The sequence below is a fragment of the Trichechus manatus genome, unplaced genomic scaffold, assembly GCF_000243295.1.
Source record: "Trichechus manatus latirostris isolate Lorelei unplaced genomic scaffold, TriManLat1.0 scaffold00105, whole genome shotgun sequence".
NCBI lineage: Eukaryota > Metazoa > Chordata > Mammalia > Sirenia > Trichechidae > Trichechus > Trichechus manatus.
This window is the reverse complement of record NW_004444041.1, coordinates 952407-973479: the sequence shown is the minus strand read 5'-3', so window position 1 is coordinate 973479 and position 21073 is coordinate 952407. Positions and strand designations below refer to the sequence as shown.

Sequence of the window (21073 nt, the reverse complement as noted above, 5' to 3'; positions counted from 1 at the left end):
TTCTAATGCCCTGTTCTCCAGATAGTCCAGTTTCTCAGATTATTTGTTCAGCATACAGATTGAATAGGTATGGTGAAAGTATACAATCCTGCTGCACACCTCTGCTGACTTAAAACCACGCAGTATCCCCTTGACTAATACAAAGAATAAATAGTAATATAAACATATTCTGAATGGTCAAAATGACAGTCCAAATGTAAAAATGACAAATTGATAAGGTATTTTAGGAACTAATAAACTTAGTCCTGTCACACTAAAATATAAGGAAAGCAAACTGATTTATAAAATAATATGTGGAATCATTATTCCCTAACCTTGAGCATGGAGAATTGTGACCCAGCTGGGGCTGGGCCCTCACAGACTCACAAAGACACATCATCTGGGCCCTGAGATAGACAATAGATGGGGCAATCTCAGAAATTATTTTAAGGAAGTTTTCACAATCGGGCAATCAAACCTAACACAAAAGACTTCCCACTTTTTGTCTTTTTCTATTAGCATTTAGTGAATAGAAATTTCTTGGACCAAGGAAGACCCTCCTGACTTTTGTAACTGAAACCTACCTGTACCAATGATTGTTAAGAAAGATGATTCAAAATGTAAGATCACAATTTCTAGCCAATCGGTGAAAAGGTGACGCTTTCAATGATTCTACCCATTTTGTGATGTTAATATATCCTGATGATTCTGTAACGTTCCTCGGATTCCAGCAGACATTCTAGCTCTAGCAGCATGCTTGTCTGCTTCCCACTTTTGTCCTTTTGAATATATGCTGAATAAAACTTTCTTTTTGCTTTACTAAACTTTGTGATGTTTTTCCACTACAACAAAACTAAAACAGCTTTAAGTTATCATTATGTGCCTTTTAAGCTAGAAAAATAAAAGACCAATGTTGGCAAAATATTATATAAATGGTTCTGCATATTATTCAGTCTTTTTGGAGATCAATATGGCAATAGGCATAAAAGTACACTACTTTGTGAAATATACAACAAAGAATTACTGCAATCCAAAGGAATAAAAAATATTGTACAAAGATAATTATAGTCTTCTTTGTAACCGTAAAACTCTGAAAATTCTAAATTGTAACCATTATAAAAATAATGAAATGAATACAAGAATGTACACTTCTTTATGAACTTTTTCTTTTTTTTACAGTCAATGTTCATTTACATTTTCCCTCATCTATACCACTTTCTTTGCCTTCTTTCCTTCCTTCTTTCCTTCTTTCTTCCCTCCTTCCCTCCCTCCCTTCCACTCCCTTCCTCTCTCCCTCCTTTCCACTCCTTTTCTCCCTTCCTTCCTTCCTTCATCTCAGGCCTTCTATCTGGGATCACTTTTCTTCTACATCTAGTATATGCTTTAGAATTTCCTCTAGTGAAAGGCTCCTGGTGATAAACTGTTACTTTTTTTTTTTCTTCAGAAAATGTCTGTATTCACTTCCAACCTTGAAAATAAATTGCTGGTAGAGAATTGCAGTTATTCCCTTTCAGCACTTTAAATATATCACTTCAATGTTGTCTGGCTTCCATTGTTTCTATTCAGAAGTGAACTTCATTGCTGCTTCTTTGGAAGTAATACTTCTCTCCCAAGCTGCTTCTTTTTTTACTCTTTTATTAGTTATTTTTTAAACTTTTGCATGGAAATTTCCAAACATGCACTAGAGTGGAAATAATTGTATAATGAATCCTTGTGCCTACTACCCACCTTTAAAAAATATCAACATTATTTCAATCTTGTTTTATTTACCCCCTTCCGTTTTTGCTATAAATCTCATAGACCATAACATTTTATCATAAGTATTTTGTATTTATCTTCAAGTTCAAATTTCCCTGTGTCTAAAAATTGTCTTTTTATAGTTGATTAGTTCAAACCTGTTTCCAGTAAAGATACATAGTTTATATTGGCTATGTATGTCTCTATTTTTTATAAAAGCTTTGTGGAGATATAATCCACATACCGTAAACTTCACCTTTTGAAATGTACAATTTAGTGGTTTGTAGTATATTAATTGCTTGCTGATGTCAGATGGATCTTAATCAAAAACAGAGAATACCAGAAAGATGTTCACCTGTGTTTTATCAGCTATGTAAAGGCATTCAACTGTTTGGATCATAACAAATTATGGATAACATTAGGAAAAATGGGCATTCCAGAGCCCTTCTTTGTGCTCATGTGGAACCTGTACATAGATCAAGATGCAGTCTTTCAAAGAGAGCAAGGGAATACTGCATGGTTCAAAACCAGAAAAGGTGTGCGGCAGGGTTGTATCTTCTCACCTTACTTATTCAATCTGTATGCTGAACAACTAATGGTAGAAGCTGGACTATATGGAGAAAAGTGTTGGAAGGAGACTCATTAACAACTTTTGATATGCAGATGACACCACCTTGTTTGCCAAAAATGAAGACAACTGGAAGTACTTACTGATGAAAGTCAAAGACCTTCAGTATGGATTAACCCGAACATGAAAAAAATAAAACTCACAACTGGATCAATAAACAACATCATGATAGATGAAGAAGAAATTTAAGTTGTCAAGAATTTCATTCTGCTTGGAGCAACAATCGATGCCCATGGAAACAGTAGCATTGGGCAAATCTGTTGCAAAAGGCCCCTTTGAAGTGTTAAAAGCAAAGATGTTACTTTGATGACTAAGGTGCACCTGAGTCAAGCCAAGGTCTTTTCAATCAACTCATTTGCATGCTAAAGCTAGACAATGAAAAAGGAAGACAGAAGAAGAATGAATGAATTTGAATTATGTTGTTAGCAAAGAATATTGAATATACTGTGAACTGCCAGAAGAGCGAACAAATTATCTTAGAAGAAATACAAGCAGAATGCTCCTTAAAGGCTAGGATGGCCAAACTTGGGCTCATTTACTTTGGACATGTCATCAGGAAAGACCAATCTCTAGAAAACTACATCATGGTTGGTAAAGTAGAAGGTCAGTGAAAATGAGTGCAACTCTCAATGAACAGATTGATGCAACAGCTGCAACAATGCACTCAAACATGCAAAGGACCATGAAGATGGTGCAGGACCACAGAGCATTTAGCTCTATTATCCACGAGGCCTTTATGAGTCAGAGCCTACTTAACGGCAACTAACAATAACAACAACATGCGATTTTTTTATTTTTCTTGAGGCAGTTTTAGTAATTTGTGTGTTTCTAGGAACTTGTTCATTTCATCTAGCTTATCTTATTTGTTGATAGTATTCTCTACAGTCCTTTTTTTTTTCTTTCTTTCTGTAAGGTGATATTGATGTCCCATTTTTTTATTCCTGGTTTTAGTTATTGAAGTCTTCTCTCTCTTGTTCTTGGTCAGTATAACTAAACGTTTGTCTATGTTGTTAATCTTTTCAAAGAACAAGTTTTTGGTTTTATTTTCTCTACTGTTTTCATAATCTCTATTTCATTAACATGTTGCCGTTGAGTTGATTCTGACTCCTAGCAGCCCTGTAGGAGAGAGCAGAACTGCCCCATAGGGTTTCCAAGGAGTGGCTGGTGGATTCAAACTGCCAACCTCTTGGTTAACAGCCGAACACTTAACTACCATGCTGCCGGGGCTGCTCTATTTCATTAGTATCTGTTTTAATCTTCATTATTTCATTCCACAGGTTTGAGTTTAGTTTGCTCTTCTTTTTCTAGTTATTTAAGATAGAAGATTAGGTTATTGATTTGAGATCTTATTTCTTTTTTAATACATGCATCTAGCTAAAAATGTCTCTCTAGGCACTGCTTTAGGTGTATCCCATAGTCTTCATAATGCTGTGCTTTAGTTTTTATCCACATGAAACTATTTTCTAATTTCTCTCTGTTTTTTCTTTGATTCATTGTTTATTTTGTAGTGCTCAATTTTTTATTTAATTTCTACATATTTGTGAGTTTCACTTGTTATTAAGTTCTAATTTTATGTTATTGTGGTGAGAGAACATATTTTATATGACTTCAGTCTTTCTAAACTTATTAAACCTTGGCTTATGGCCTAGTAGATGGCTTATGCTGTAAAATGTTTTATGTGTATTCTACTGCTGTTGGGAGGAGTAGTCTATAAGTGTCTATTTAGTTGGTAAGTGCTGCTTACCATAAATCCATTTTAATCTTATAATCACTTTCATCCCCTACTTTTGTTCATATCGTTTATTTGTTCATGCTAGAGAAGTTCCCACATTCTGGATTTGGATGGTTGCATCCTCATGGTAGTTTAACATGGGCCTTCTTCTCTCATATTTCCTGTTTACTGGTAATTGGACGTAGATTTGGCTGCTTTTAATATTTCCTCTTTGTTGTTTAATTCTTTTGTTTCACCATTGTCTTAGTTATCTAGTGCTGCTATAACAGAAATACCACAAGTGGATGGTTTTAACAAACAGAAATTTATTCTCTCACAGTCCAGCAGGCTAGAAGCCCGAATTCAGGGCACCAGCTCCAGGGGATGGCTCTCTCTCTCCGTCAGCTCTGGAGGAAGGTTCTTGTCATCAATCTTTCCCTGGTCTAGAAGTTTCTCAGTGCAGGGACCCCGGGTCTAAAGGACGCACGCTCCTGGCTCTACTCTTTTGGTGGTGTGAGGTCCCCATGTCTCTCTGCTTGCTTCTCTCTTTCATATCTCAAAAGGGATTGACTTAACACACAACCTCATTTTGTAGATTGAGTCCTGCCTCATTAATATAACTGCTGCTAATCCCAACACATAGGAAAATCACATCAGATGACAAAATGGTGGACAATCACAAATACTGAAAATCATGGACTAGCCAAGTAGACACACATTTTGGGAGGATGCAGTTCAATCCATGTCACCCATGTTGTATCTTTGTGTAGACTTCTCCTTATTTTTCCTACTTGGGATTCATTGCGTAGTTGAATCTGTAAATTGTTGTCTTTGATCACGTCTGGAAAATTTTCAACCATTATCTCTTCAAATGTCACCTCTGTCTTACGCTCTCTGAAATTCCAATTAAACATGTTATACCTACTCACTATAACCTATATAAGGAGCCCTGGCAGTGCAGTGGTTAAGAGCTTGGCTGCTAACCACAAAGTCGGCAGGTCGAATCCACTAGCCTCTCATTGGAAACCCTATGGGGCAGTTCTACTCTGTCCTATAGGGTCTCTATGAGTCAGAATCGACTCGACGGCAATGGGTTTGGTTTTCTTTGTTTTTATATCCTGTATGTCTCTGGTTCTCTTGGCATTTTTCATCTTTTTGTCCTTCCATGCTATATATTTTTTAAATAATATTTTATTGTGCTTTCAGTAAAAGTTAACATAGCAAATTAGGTTCCCGTTTAACAATTTCTATACAAATTTTTCAGTGACACTGGTTATAGTTTTCACAGTGTGTCAACATTCTCATTATTTCCTTTCTGGTTGTTCTGTTACCATTAATCTAGTTTCCCTGCTCCTTCCTTACCTTCTCATCTTTGCTTTAGAGTAAATGTTGACTGTTTGGTCTCATATAGATGATTCTTTAAAGAAGCACCGTACTCACAGGTGATGTTTATTTTATGAGCCAATCTGTTATTTATCCGAAAGGTGACCTCCAGGAGTAGTTTCAGTTCAAAGTTATAGAGTATCTCAGGGTGATAGCCTCAGAGATTCCTCCAGTCTCAACCAGTCCAGCAAGTCTGGATTGTTTAAGAATTTGAGTTTTGTTCTAATTTTTCTTCTATTCTATCAGGGTCTGTCTATTGCTTCCCCTTTCCATGCTATATTTTGGATATTTTCTTCTAATTTATTTTTCAGTCCAGTAATTCTCTCTTCAATTGTGTCTAATCTGTTGTTAGACTCATTCATATTTCATCCTTAATTTTATTTATTGTATTATTTCTATAAATTCCATTTGATTCTTTTTAAAATCTATGTTACTTTTATAGTTTCTTCTTCCTTGAAAATATTTCAAGCTTATCTTTTAGTGCTTTCAACATAATAAGTATTTGGGCGTGATAAATCCCATATTTGTTCATTGTTCTAATACTTAACTGTGTTTTTTTCTTTCTTGTATTTATTTAGACTCTGTGTTTGTCATTACGTTTGAAAGAATATTTGTACAAACAATCAGAAGTTTGGGATGAAGGTACTTTCCTTCAGAAAATATTTTTATTTGCTTCTGCCAGACATCTGGGGGCCTTTACTTTTCTGGGACTATGTTAGTCTAAGTTTTGAGCTTGAGGTTCCCTTAACCACCCAGGCAAAGAACCTAGTCTATCCCTTATCTTCAGAGTTTAACCCTTTGGAGACTCAGTTTAATGAAGGTAATGACTCCAGACTCCCATCTGAGGTTGAACCTAGCTTTTGACTTTGTGACACTTGTCTTGTGAGGCCATCAAAACCAGCTTTGCGTGTTATGTTTACTTCGTTGGGTTTTGAACTTCTCCTAAATTTTGGTCAGGTAAATTCCTCATTATTTTGTTAGCTCTTCAGTACTTTTATGAAGATGTTATTTTATGTTTCATCCTGCTTCTTAATTGTCTTCAGCAAGAGTATTGATTTGAATTACCTAGGCCAATTACTGGAAGCAGAAGCAAGTATATATCTTTTTAAAAACTTATGCACCTTTTATTTTATGTACACCTAAGTAAACACTCTTACAGTACGTGTTAAATTGTGCTAATGAATGGAAACATTAATAGGTAATGCTAAATATAAAAAGAATAGGATGACATAATACGGCAAAGTTTTTTGGAATAATTCTGCGACCCCCTAGATGTATTTATGAATGCCTTTATCTTTTCTCATGCTACCAAATGGAGTTAATAAACTCATTTTTCTTAATCAAATTATACTAAAAGTCTGCATCACTTTCCCAGAAGGAGAATTGTCAAGAAAACAGTAATGCTTGTATTTCCTGGTTAATAGCCTCTGCTTGATTGTTCTTTTGTTTCTATTAAAGAACAGACAGAGAAACTTGCCCCTAGGTATCCTTAATGAAGTAAGACAAAAATAATTTCAGGTCGTCAAGGGGCAAACATTTATGCCCAAGAGAAGTAAAAAAGATTCAGTTCTTTTTTTACACGCTAGCCTGGTAATACCATGAATCTTGGCTGTGGTTCATTGGCAAATCTCTGTACGTGCCACCAACACCAAGAAAACTGTCCTCTCTTGGAGTCCAGGACGTTAAAAAAAAAAACGAAATCCCACCTTCAGCAGAGGATTGGAAGCAGAATGGTAATGTTTTAATATTATCATTCTCTTGGATAGGTAATAAAGGGAAAATAAAAACCTTTTTGCTAATATCTGTATCTTGGTGTTCTGAAACATCAGACTATAATAACACTTGAAAGAATCAGTGTAAGAGAAGGCCTAGGCCAGAGTGGAGTTATTCTCAGTTTTGACAGGTTCTAAAACCTATGTGTAGTGGATTACAACAAAGGAACAAATGCAGGAAAAAATAGAAGCATGTACATTAAATGGAATCAATGGTGTGATTTGTGGGTCTTTTTCAAATGAAGTCATTCAAACGCATAATTAAAAAAATTATAATAGTATTCATACCAACTATTTTAAAATATTACCTTTTTCCAGATTATGAAACTAATGCATACTCCAAAAGAGCCTTTTTTCTCCATAGTATCTCCAACAATGTGGCAAGTATAATTCTGAAGGTCCTAAAAAGTAGTAATGAGAATTTTTGGACTTATTTTCAGTACTTTAAAACTCCAGTAGACATCACACATTACTGAAATAATTTGCACAGGCTAACAAAAATATTGTTTGATTTTAGCATTACATTAAGTTGGTAGTATGATGCTGATTATCACACTGTAGAAGCTCTGATTGAGTTATATACCTTTGATTAATAGAAATGCCAATACATAATGAGAGCAATATATTTGACAAGTAAAGTCATTGAAAACATAAGGTCTGTCTTAGTCATCCAGTGCTGCTACAACAGAAATACCACAAGTGGATGGCTTTAACAAAGAGAAATTTATTTCTTCACAGTGAAGTATGCCAAAAGTCCAAATTCCGGGCATCAGCTCCAGGGAAAGTCTTTCTCTCTCTGTCAGCTTTCTCATCCATGTTCCCCGGACTAGGAGCTTCTTTGCGCAGGAAACCCGGTCCAAAGGACATGCTCTGCTCCTGGCACTGCTTTCTTGATGGTATGAGGTCCCCCTGTCTCACTGCTCACTTCTCTCCTATATCTCAAGAGATTGCCTCAGGGCACAGTCCAATCTTGTACACTGAGTCCTGCCTTACTAACACAACTGCTGCCCATCCTCCCTTATTAACATCATAGAAGCAGGATTTACAACACATAGGAAAATCACACAATGCCGGGAATCATGGGCCAGCCAAATTGACACACGCATTTTTTTGGAGACATAATTCAATCCATGACAGACAAGTAAAGTCATTGAAAACATAAAGTTCACGGCAAGGAAATATTTAAAGGCTTTTTTGGTTATGAAAAATTTCGGAACTACACTAAAATACCACTTAGCCTCCACTGCCACACACTCCTTTCATCCCTCTGCTTGCAGGGTTAATACTACATCCCAAGTGTCTCATGGTTCAAGAGTGGCCTAAATAATCACTGTCAATTCCATAGGACAGATCTTTCATGGGAATGAGTAGTTGCTCCGGAGTATCCAGCCTCCATTCTCATCAGAGCATCAAGAATGGATCAATTATCATACAACCTTACTCTTCTTAAAAAGGATCTCAGCACTCATAAATTGATTATATTAAAGACTGCTAACCAATCTTAATGCTTAAAGGCCATTCTCAAAAGTGGCAAATGCTTCTGTTCAAAATCTAGGCCTCAAATATGCCCAATAGAATAGGAGTTTAAGCAAATAATTTTTGCTATGGATTGAATTTTGTCCCCCAAAAAGATAGATATGTTGAAGTCCTAACCGCCTGGTATGTGTGGGCATTACCTTGTTTGGAATAGAGTCTTTGAAGGTATTAATTAATGTGAGGGCATACTGAATTAAAAAAACCAAACCTATTGCCATTGAGTCTATTCTGACTCACAGCAACCCTATGGGACAGAATAGAACTGCTCCATAGAATTTCCAAGAAGCAGCTGGTAGATTCAAACTACCAACCTTTTGGTTAGCAGCTGTAGCTCTTAACCACTACACCACCAGGGTTTCATACTGAAGTAGGTGGGTATTAATCTCATCAAGTGGAGAACAGGATGGCCATGTGATGTGACTACAGAGGCAGATGCAAGCCAAGGAATGCCAAGGATTGAGGGGAGCCACAAGAAGGTAGGAGAGTGGCATGGAACAGTTTCTCTCTCAGCCTTCTCAGAAGGAATCAACATGGCCCATACCCTGATTTGGACTTGCAGCCTGCAGAACAGAAAATGCATTTCTGTTCTTATAACCCACTCAACTTTGTGGTATTTTGTTATAGCAGTCCTAGAAACCAAGACAGCAGTGGCATCACTAGGGTTGGTGTCACCCAGTGCTGTAACTCAGTGTCACCCCCCCATGCTAATTACCACAATATTGTAGCTAAATCACCAGAAAACTTGACAAAATCACAACTATAAAAACATCGCCAGCAACAAAAACAACAGCGCATGCTTGTAGCTTGTGCAGAGGAAATCATGTGATTGCAAACATCACTGTAATTAGATAATGACAGCTCTGACTGGAGTGGAGAAGGTTCAAAAAGTAAATTAGCATAGTTTTAGCCTTGTAGGTATATTGATACATGTAAGCTGTGCTTATGAAAAATGTTTTTGTTGTTATAACTAACTACAGGGATATTTTTATTAAATATAATAAATTTCTGCTGAAACTCTGCACAAAAATATTATAGACATTTTGGTTCACCCCCTCTGACAGTGTCACCTGGTATAGTCCACACCTGCACCCCCTTAGTGATGCCATCATAAGACAGCTTCTAAAATGCAATCAGAGTTGGTTTTTTCGATTAGCTGACTTCCACAACTTGAAAAATTAGGGGATAAATCAAGGTTTTGAATAGGGTCTTTTATGGGGTTGACCATCCCTGTGTCTCAACAGAACAATCACCCCATATGAATGTTCACCAGCCAACACAAACACAATACCAAGGAGATACCTTCTGAAGAAAGTTTCTTAGTGCAACATCATCAATGAGGACAAATTTATAAATTTTAGTTGGCTTGCTACCATATAAGCAAACTTCAAGAACCTTTTAAGCAGATGGCTTTCAAAGAAGCCTGTAATTTCCCTGAAACTGTATGTATGTATGTTGTTGTTAGGTGCCATCGAGTCACTTCCAACTCACAGCCACCCTATAGGACAGAGTAGACCTGCCCCATAGGATTTCCAAGGAGCAGCTGGTGGATTTGAACTGCTGACCTTTAGGTTTGCAGCTGAGCTATTAACCACTACGCCACCAAACTAGAAAAACCAAACCCACTGCTTCAAGTCAGTTCTGACTCATAGCGACCCCATAGGGTTTCCAAGGTTGCAAATCTCTATGGAAGCAGACTGCCATATCTTTCTCCCACAGAGCAGCTGGTGGTTTTGAACTACTGACCTTTGGATTAACAGTCAATCGCTTTAACCACTTCGTCACCAGGGCTTCTTTACTACACCACCAGGGCATTTAAATTTCCATCTGAAGAGAACTTTTTGGTGAGATATGCAAAAGGAGATAATCACTGGAACAGTACGGGAAAACTTGTTTGCAGGACAGTGTTTTTCATATTTTTCTATCTTGTACTGCTCTTTGATAAACCAAAATCTTAAGCATTGTTATTTGCAACTCAATTTTAAGTAACAACAAATCAGAGATTACGTTGAATATACTTTTTTCAAGCTACACCTCAATCCCAACCACCCTCCAAGATTATGACAGACTTCCCCAAATGGATATGCCTCCTTGAATGAATACTGATGGGGGTAATTGCTGAGATTAAACTGCTATTTAGAGTGGCACAAGAAGTCTTCAGAATTAACATTATCCTGGGGCACCACTACATCCTTTCCTACATCTTATAAAAGGTAGCGGGTTGTGAAGTCAAAAGTGTATTTTTAGTTTTTGCTATTCAACAAAGCCTCACTGAAATCCCACATTTAATCTGTTTCAAGACAAAGAAAAATATAAAATCCGAATCCAATAGCTTGTATTTTTATGGCAACACATTTTTGAATGACTTTATAAGAAAGGTAACAGAAATTGCACTGCTCTTGTCAAAAAGTTGACGTGACAGTTCTACGAGGATGTAAATTTTAAGAGAGGTAAAATTTTTACAGAATATTTCCTAATTTTGCTTAATGCTAGGATTTCACATGGTATACATTACATACATACATGTATATACACACATCACCTCCTATAAAAATTGTATATTATCTACAAGTATCCTCAAATCATCTTTTTAATCTGTGAAATTTTCCCTACCACGGACTTCCTAACAAATTGAAGAGTAGCAAAGAATTTGTTGCCACTACAAAAATAAACACTGAAGAGTGATGGAATACAAGACTCTTTACTCATGCTTGTACCCCAACAGATAAATCTTAATAGCCCTAATCTTATAAATGGGAGCCCTGGTGGCATAGTGGTTAAGAGTTTGGCTGCTAACCAAAAGGTTACCAGTTCATAATCCACCAGCCACTCCTTGTAAACCCTATGGGGCAGTTCTACTCTCTTCTATAGGGTCTGACTATGAGTCAGAATCAACTTGATGGCTTTTTTTTTAATCTTATAAATGTGGTTATATTATGGAATATTAATATTGTGTAGTCCCATTTTAACCAACAACACTGCCAATTTGGTTTGTTAGGATGCGTTAACAGCACATAAAACTTGATTAAAACAATTCAGAAGCATTATTTAACTATATACAGGTTACATGAGTACGCTTGAATGCCATAGGTACTTCACAATGCAATTACTACCCCTATCCCTTCAATTGACTTGTCAAACTATTCAGCTTAGTTCTCAATTAATGTGGAAATGGGACTTTGATACCAATTTTACAGTTTACCCAACTAGAAGTGCCTACAGCATTTATCCTTGGCCTAGTTTTTTCCAATTTACCAACTCAGCTGGTGAACATTGATAGGCTATAAAACTGAATTAATGAAATCACAAGAATCTACAATCTGAACGCCCTCAGAGAAAACCATGATCACTCTTACTCCCCAATTTTTTGTAAACCATCTCAGGCAATAACCTGTAGATGCAATTTCCTCAAGGTCAAATATATCAAGGTTTGACTGAAGAGCTTGGATTTTTTTTTTTTTTTTAAAAAAAGTCTTTATTCAGTTTGGATCAGGGAAACGACAATCCCAATGTCAACTTGACACCTAATCATAAATTTGAACTTACAGGATTCACTACTCTAAAAACACTGCACTTGCTGACTTCACAACACACTTAAAATGAAATCATCTCCCTTCTGTTCCCTAACGTTGCATGTTGAAATAGAGAAACCCCTTGTAATAGCTAACACTGGTACTTGGCCTGGGCGTTAAGGTCAAATAGCAACACAGGAGCAAAACGCAAGGCCAGGAGCATTTAAACTTGATAGTCCATCAAGTACAAACATCATAGCAACAAAAAAAGTTGCAGGCACCAAATTTAAGCAAAACAAAGTCCATCAGCATACAGGTTATTTGGTTGACTGCGAAAACTAGTCTGCATATCCTGTGTTATTTCATAATGATCTTAGTTAACTAATGTGGAACCATGGAAATAAGCTTTTCCTTAAATCCAACTAACTACACTGAATGGAAAATTCAAAGCTGCAATCGATGTACCCAAAACCTAGAAACCAACCTGCTTGGTTTCCTTTTCAATGCACCAGGAAGTTCTGCTGTTATGTCGTAACTCAGCTGTGCATTAACATTTGCGAGATTTAAAGCATTATCTCTTCTACTATTCCTATACCTGAACAGAGAAATGCTTACTCAGCTCACGCACTGATCATATTAGAAACGATGGCTTTAGGAACGATGGCTTTACTACCATGACTTTTTCTAAGAACTCACAACCATAGGAGCAATTAACTCTACCAAGAGCTTCCAAAGAATATCCAATATAAGACATCTTGTTCAGTTTGCTGATGGCCATGACAGAATACCAACGGAATTTACTCTGCCACTACTTCATATACTTTACCTAATTTTTTGATCTAGTAACTTCATATTCCTAAAATCCTTGTAATTTGCTAGCTACATTTTAAGTTAAATGTTGTTCCTATCTGTGTGTTTTCTGCGTGTATCTGGAGATTTTGTCAAGAGAACTGTTAATAGCCTTGTGTGATTAGCTAAAGCTTTTTCTAGAAGACCACCAATTGACTTTGAAGTCAAAGAATCAGCAAATCATAACACATGGCCGTCTGCACAAAGGAACAAAGCAAAATCTTCTCTAGTTATAAGAGATACAAATATGTTTTGTTAAAAAGTACTTTTCTTGAAATTTTAACTCAGAAGACTCATGGTCTACTGGAGAGATACAGTTCATGACAATACTTCAACTTACAAAGTCTCGACGATAAAGTCTATAGATATACAGAGAAAAGAACATTAATGGGATAGTAGAAGCCTCGGTTAATAGGGAGATGAAGGCTTGGAGCATAGAATACATCTGTAAAACTGGGGAACAGGATGACATGTGGCTGGCTATTCATAAAGGACTACTGTTTCTCCCTATGGACCAACATTTTGTACAAAACAAACCGTGCCTTAATTATTGCTTATTTAATATTACATTTTTACAAAGCTATTTAGTACCTGACACAGAAGAACAATCACATAAGGAAGCATTTATTTGAGGTTTAACATGAAATCATACAAATAAAATCGGTATAAACACAAATCCACATTGAGTCATAACACAGCAAAGGACAAAGTAAAAACAAAGAAAACTAATTGGCGGCTATATACAGTTGGACACAATTGTGTCTTGTATACTAGAAAGTCTTTTACAAAATAATCATCTTAGATCAACAGAAGACCAATCTTCAACATCATCCTGCAAGATGGGTTACTTTACATCTCCTCCTAAAAACAAAAACAAAAGAACAATTAGATCTGTGCAACTCTGACAAGCTTTCAAAGGTCCACTTTCATGAACTGTTTTAAGTCCTCACTTTATTCTTTTCTTCAATAATTAAAGATCACATGCATATTCATCAACAAAACATAGTTTAGTTAATAAACTCACCCTCGAATTCCCAAATGATATTACATTTTAATCTATTTAGAAGAGAATTTGGGAATGCAATCTTCCCATATTCACAGATTGAACTGTGCTAGATTAAGGTCTACTAGAAGCATCTCTAGTAAGCCAAGTAAAATGCCATCACAAGCATGAATTTCTAATAGATTTATTATACTGCAAAGAGAGGAATTGCTTTGTGCATATGATCTTTAATGTACATCCCAGATTTAAAAGTTCTTGTTTTGGTTTGTAGATTTCACTATTAGCTATAAAAAGAAAAAGCAAGCATTAAATCTTAAAGAATGAACACTTAAAATGAGGCTCCACAATTGAAATACAACACTAAACAGAAGACCAAAATGATTAAGCTGTAAAAAGGCATTTATGTACTTTAACTCCTGTAAAAAACCATTTAAGTTAAGTTTAGACACTTAATCTTCAAAAAGATTAAAAAAGAAGCCAAAGTCTGAAGTTTTCCACTTTAATCTTTACGCTGGTACATGAAGTTGGAAGAGACCATACCACAGGACAGCGTTTTCTGGTGTATGCCTTGCGCTCTGCCCGCAACGTGCGACCCCCAGAGATAGACGTGGTCAGGGTGACACACGGCCTGCAATGAAGTTCCCGCTGGCGGGTACAAACAAGGTATAATGTCAGAGTTAGAAGACAACATTCTTGTTTTCCTTAAGTTGTACCCATTTCAGTACTTTACCTGTTAATAGTTCTAAAAAAGTTTAATTATTCCTCTAGATCACCTGGCACACAAAGCGAACAGAAAAACTTTTAAGTTTTTCTGTAATACTAAAGAAGATAAGATCAGACTTTAAAAGTTAAAGATCTATAGACATTTTAGGGCAAAACAGGCTCATACAGCAATTAAAAAATTAACAATTTAGTAAAAAACAGACTACACAATATTTTGTTTTTACTTATTTTTTTCATTTGTCTATTGATCTTTAAATTAAATTAGCCATTTCCACTGGTTTCTTGTACTTTTATACACACCTTTTTCTCCAACGTCCTCCTTTAGTATGGCTGGTAATTGTTTTGGTGATTGCCACCCCCTCGAGATGCCTTGCCATACGTGCTCTGTTGGCCTATTTTGAAAAGGACAAAAATTACATTAGGATTGTTTTCTACAAAATGGTTTCATTATGAAGATACTAACACAAAAGCACGATTAAATGGTTAACTTTTCATGCCAAATAAACATGAAAATATTCATGTATTCTGAACCACATTCTGTTACAACTATAAGCACCAATGTCTGTAAATTAAAAACAATCACTCTGAGTCTATCAAATCCCACAAAAACTTAACTTCAATACCCTTCAATAACTGGAAAAACCCATATACGCTGAAACAATTTCAGAATGGGATTATACTTTAACACTCAATTTAAATACCACTGGTTTAGGAAATTAAGTTAAATATTCTTACCACTGTAGTCTGCATATCCCTGTCCATATCCATAGTTCCCATAGTTATACCCAGTATAATCATATCCGCCATAGCCACTATAGTTTTGATCACCACCATAGGCACTATTGTAATTTCCATATCCTTGATCATAATAGTTATTAAATCCTTGGTTCCAGTTTTGGCCCTGACCTGAAACAATGCACAATGATTGTTAGGAAACAACTTCTGACCCCCAGTTCTAATATAAAATGATTCGTTCTTGTCCCTCACTCTGCAAATCTTAAAAGGCAGAAAGAACATCTATACTGTTACCTTCGTGAAAACGTAATTTTTTTCAGTTGCCATAAAAAAGGGGGTAGAAAGTCCAAATTGTGCCAATATCAAACTTTCTAAATTTAATGGGAAATCAAGACAAACCCAAAGACAGGCTGTTCTGCTTAAAACAAGGACTCCTGCCCAAAAAAACCTATCACGTCATGGTGTATCATGTAATCTTAACTACATGTAATCATATACTTTCCTACCAGTGATGATACTAATTGTCAGAGTGGCTAATCTTTAAGGTCAAACTAGTAAATTCATTAAAAAAGCCTCAAAATCCACTTACTAAGCTGAGCATTTTTCCTTGTGTGAACAGTTCTAAGTTTAAATTAAGTCTTACCTCGTCCACGACCCCTAGTACCACCTCGCCCACCAGCTGCAGCACCTCTTCCACCTTTCTGTTGTTGCTGTTGCTGCCTATATACCTCTTTGGGTTGTGCAACTTTGATTTCACACTATAAACAAACACATATACATTAATTTTTTTCTTTTAAACCGAAGTTCAAACACTTAGAAAAGTATTTTATTCTTCTCAGAGAGAATGAGAATTACTAAAAAAAAAAAAAAAAAATTTTTTTTCATTTAATATAATTCAAATGGCTTTACCTTCCCAGAACCAATTTGATGATATCTGCTTTCTAACAATTTCTTTACTGGCTCTTCATCTGTATATGTGATAAAACAAAATCCTCTTCTTTCGTTTGTTTTTGTATCCATGGGAAGTTCAATATTTTCAATCTGAAATCAAGATGCATGCTTAACATCAACCAAAAAAGCTACCAAAGAGTCTTAGAATGCCACAAGTCTTTTTCATGTTATTCTAGTCAGATGATTTCTGTATAGAAACCACTGCTTTATTATTAATCTACAGTAATTTGATGTATGTGTGAAACACTGAGAGAGTAACACTTTGTTCAGTATCATTTTGTATCCAACAGATACCACTAGTTTTTAAGTCCAAAGACAGGTCACACTGAGAAACTATTTTGTTCTGTAAACCTTCATCTAAAGTGAGAACAGCAGCACAACTGGAAGAATGTAATCGAAGTCACTGAATTATACGTGTAGAAATTTTTTAAATGGTGTATCTTTGGCTACGTATATTTTCACCAAAAATAAAACGTCGTCCAAGGTCAAGAACGGAGAGTGTTGACATGTCGTGGGGTTGTTAACCAATGTCATAAAACAATGTGTACTGACTGTTTAATGAGAAACTATTTGTTCTGTAAACCTTCACCTAAAGTACAATTAAAAAAAAAAAAAAAGAAAAACAAAAACAAAGACAGACCACACCAAAAACATTCATGTTTTGGCCAGAATACATAAATTAGATAGCATAATTTCCACTACAGCATGAAAAGCAGCAATTAAGGTACAGTCACTGGAAGGGACCCTATTCTCAGCTGCTATATAAAATGTATTCTGCAAGAGACCCCCAAATAAACATTTAATAAGCATATCAAATACTAGAAAATGTGTGTCAAGATAACCACACAGCCCACCTCTCCGAAAGCGCCAAAATATTCTTTAATTTGTTCTTCAGAAGTATCTGGGCTCAATCCACCCACAAAAACCTTTTTGGGGGGTTCTTTCCCTTTTAAAGCTTTGGCCCTTTTGGGGTCTATCAATTTGCCATCCAGTTTGTGTTCTTTCAGTTCCAAAACCTAGAAGACAAGATTTATTTACTTTGACAACATACAACCAAACCCCAGAAAAATCTGCAAAAAACACACAAAAGCAGCACAATGCAAAAACACTTTCCCACCTTATCAACACTAGCAGCATCTTTGAAAAGCACAAATCCAAATCCTCTTGATCGTCCAGTGACTGGATCTGTTTTAATTGTGCAGTCTACAACCTCTCCAAATCGAGACAAATACTCAGTCAGATCTTTCTTGCTTGTATCCCAGCTCAAGCCTCCAATAAACATTTTACTAGAAATGAAAATTTTTGTTTTAAAAAATGTTAGCAACTCAAATGTCTACCTCAGTTTGGAAATTAGACTTAACTGAAATATGCAGGGAAACCTAAGGGCAAATAATTTAATCCATGTTTACAAACCTATATGAGAACTCCACAAAAATCCCAAAATTCCTCGAGATAACTTAATAAACAATGGTAACCAACTCGCTTCTCCACACTGCATAATGCAGAATTTATACTGGGCCAGCAAAATATGGTAAAGGTTCTGCCCAGACACTTTTAGCTCAAATCCACTTCCTAAGCTCATCTCTCCCAATTCAGGACCACCCCCTTCCTCAGCTGTCAAGCCAACGTTCCACCTAAACACACTCATTACAGGGGTTCTGGGGATGTGGGTACCAGCCGCCTACTGGTCCCCAAACTAGGAGTTCTCTAAGCGACCCCCCCAGGAAAACCGCGCGGAGCAGTAACAAAGACACAATGAAGAGGCGGCGGCAGCTGCAGCATGTGGCGCAGCGAGGCCTGCCCCTCCCCCCTGCGCCCCACGCGGCGCCTGCGCACTCGGGACAGACGCCGCCACTGCCAACTCCTCCGCCCTTCCCCCACCCTCGCGGGCTCGAGCCACCCCCTCCGTCTCCTACTTTCCTCTTCCCTTAAAGCTAGTGGGGCCCAGCGAGCACGCGGGGAATGGGCTCGGGGCAAGAATGAGGGCAGCGCGCCGTTCTCAAGGAACGAAGGGCGCGTGCGGCGCGCTGGGGAACGGGGGAGTGAGGGGAGAATTGTGTGGTACCCGTCATCCTGCTGATTCTTGCTCGCGTTGATCTTGGATCCCTCTGCGAATTCCTCTATGTTGCTGTACTCGTTCATGTCCTCCATTGTGGCGGAGTTGTCGGCAGGGGGGTGCTGGCGCGCAGACCGAGTCGCGGCAGTAGCGGCGGCGGAGCGTTGTATGGAGCCGGATTTAAAATGGCGGCGGAAGAGATCTGGGCGCCGCCTGCGCCCTCCCTTTATAGCCGTCCCGCCCGCCAATCCGGAAGGCTGCTGGGCGGTGACGTGGCGCTGGACCCGGCGCGCCCCCTGTCGGGAGGAGCTGGGAGCGAGCGAAGGGAGGAGCGGAGCGAGCTGCCTCGGCGCCCGCGACCGCCAATGGGAGAGGCTGCGGGAGGTTAAAGTAGCGGGAGCGGGGGGGAACAATGGCGGCGGCACATGGGAAAGCCGGGGCGGGACCTCCATCGCGGCCCTCCCGGTGAGGAACGAGGTCGCTGGTGGGGGGACGCGGGCTTGGGATGAGAAGAGACTCAGAAGAAAAAAACGACGGTGCTAAAAGTCCTTGGGTCAAAAATCCCAAGCAGCGCCGTCGCGGGCAACAGTCCCTCTTGCCTTGAGAGCCTTTGTCTCTGGCGTCCGATCCAGCCCACTCCTAGCAAAGAGCCGTCAACCCTGCCTTTTTCCTCCCTCGGTCCCCCAGTGCGGAGCTGCTGCGGCGGCTGCTGCTATCGCTTAGAACCGTGGCCAAACTGCTCCGGAGAAAGGCTGACTGCGCCCGGCGCTCGTGGCTGAGGCGGCGAGCGCGCCCGTCCACCGCGCGCACGCGTGTTTTGTCTTCGAGCTGGCTGGAACCAGCCGAACAGGAAGCGGGTGCCCGGCGACCCCTTCGGGCAGTGGCGAGGCGCGGGCGCCTCTTCCGCTATCGCAACAGACGCGCCAACGAGGGGGCGCGGCGGGCCTGCCTGAGCCGATCGGCCGCAACCGGGACCAACGCAGTCAGGAAAACCAGGACCAAACACGACCTCTTCAGCGCTCCGAGAAAGGGAGGAGGGGCGGGGGCCTGGTCAGATTACTGTAAATATGCAAAAGTGGAAGCAGTGGGCGGGGAAGGGGTTAGGTGCTGTAGAGGGCAAGGGGCACTCACATCCCCGGCGCGCCACTCGCGGGGCTCCCGTCTGCACGTGCCCCAGGCCTCTCCCGCTCGCACAACCAGTCTGCGGAGAGCGCGCACTCGCGCACTGTGCTCCCGCGTTCGCTTCTTTGTTCCCGCCCACGCTAGGCCCGTTTTGACGGATCAGGTTAGAGGCTTCCTGGCTGCCAATCGGCTTTGGCGCCTCTCCTCCCCCCGCCCCTCGGGTCCCCGCGAGGGCCGCCCCCTTTCCTTGCCCACGTGGTTTCGGCCTTCTGCCCGCCAGAGCTGCTGAGTTCAGGCCCTGTGTGCTGCCTCGTTCTTCACGTCCAGGTGCGCTGAGGTGGCTTCTCCCCTACGCGCTTCAGGCAGCACGTATTTGTGGGCTCCGAGATTCTTGCGGGGCTGTCGGGAGCCCGGGACGGTTCTGGAGGTTGCAGCCGCCGCCACCCTCCGCCCTCCCTAGCAGTAGGCCGATTCCGGTAGTAGTATCCGGCAGGGAAATGGTCGTGCTTTCGGTGCCCGCCGAAGTCACTGTGATCCTGTTAGATATCGAAGGTACCACAACCCCGATTGCTTTCGTGAAGGTGAGGGGCAGAAGGGAGCGGGGAAGTTACTTGTGCTTTAAAACAAAAACAAAAACAAATTTTTTTTAAAGTATTGCAGACCTTGCATTAGAGGCACAAGGCTTAGGAGAGTCGGTGTGGCTTTGCACCCCGTGTGGAATAGGAAGGAAATAGAAGGCTGCGGCGGGTTGCGGGAGATGCTGCACCACCTTCTCCCTCCCACTTCCTTCCGTGCTCTTTGGTGAGCTGCAGTTGAATGGGAAGGGATGGGGGTGGTGGCGAGGAAGAGCCGAGGAGAACAGGTGAGGCGAGGGCTGGGCGCTCTTCACCTGCAGGTGCGCGCCCCGTCACCCGCCAGGTGAGCGCCCGCTCTGTGTTCCCACTCCTTGAGGCTACTAGCCTCGAAAAAGGAAAAGACAAGTGTCAAGATGACTTCAAGTAGCCCTGGTATCTTCGGCGATCATGGTTGCTCTATTCCCACCGTTGCTGTTACAGGCCAAATTGCACACTGTGTTATCTTACTGGAGTAGTCTCTGGTCCACAGCGCTGATTTTATTGAGCTATAGAACACTTCTGAATCTCGTCCACTTTCCATGGAGTGGAAACCGTGGAGCTTGAAGCTCACAATCTACTTAATCGAACCATCCAAAGCATTCTTCCTGGGAAGTCACTGTTAACACTTGTCTATACCTAATTCACAAGCTTACAACTTTGCATTATAAGTGGAAGCAGACTTCTTTCTTATGTATGTTCTTACGTATTCGCCTGTCAGAATAAATAAATATCAAATGTTAGTATAATTTTTTAAGGAATTTCTCG

General features: G+C 39.4%; 1 protein-coding gene across 6 annotated transcripts; it reads right to left on the bottom strand.

Moving 5' to 3' along the window:
- Positions 1-12191: 12191 nt before the first annotated feature.
- On the bottom strand, positions 12192-19543 carry HNRNPDL (heterogeneous nuclear ribonucleoprotein D like). 6 transcript variants are annotated; one of them, XM_023737594.1, is made up of 8 exons: positions 18582-19543; positions 17634-17802; positions 17371-17532; positions 16475-16606; positions 16209-16323; positions 15566-15736; positions 15131-15222; positions 12192-14752 (listed from the first exon to the last, which is right to left on the bottom strand). In XM_023737594.1, exons 1-7 carry the CDS (start codon positions 19022-19024, stop codon positions 15152-15154), a joined length of 1263 nt encoding a protein of 420 aa, XP_023593362.1. In that variant the 5' UTR covers positions 19025-19543; the 3' UTR covers positions 12192-14752; positions 15131-15151. The 6 variants fall into 6 exon arrangements, with proteins under 6 accessions (XP_023593362.1, XP_004383155.1, XP_023593361.1 ...); XM_004383098.3 differs by having other exon boundaries at positions 12192-13965; XM_023737593.1 differs by having other exon boundaries at positions 12192-15222.
- Positions 19544-21073: the final 1530 nt, after the last annotated feature.

Coding starts and splice junctions, on each gene's coding strand:
- HNRNPDL (XM_023737593.1), bottom strand. CDS start 19,024: ATGGAGGTCCCGCCCCGGCTTTCCCATGTGCCGCCGCCATTGTTCCCC. Junction 17,533..17,633: donor ATGCTGCTAGTGTTGATAAG/GTGGGAAAGTGT, acceptor CTTGTCTTCTAG/GTTTTGGAACTGAAAGAACA. Junction 15,737..16,208: donor TACTAGGGGTCGTGGACGAG/GTAAGACTTAAT, acceptor GCATTGTTTCAG/GTCAGGGCCAAAACTGGAAC.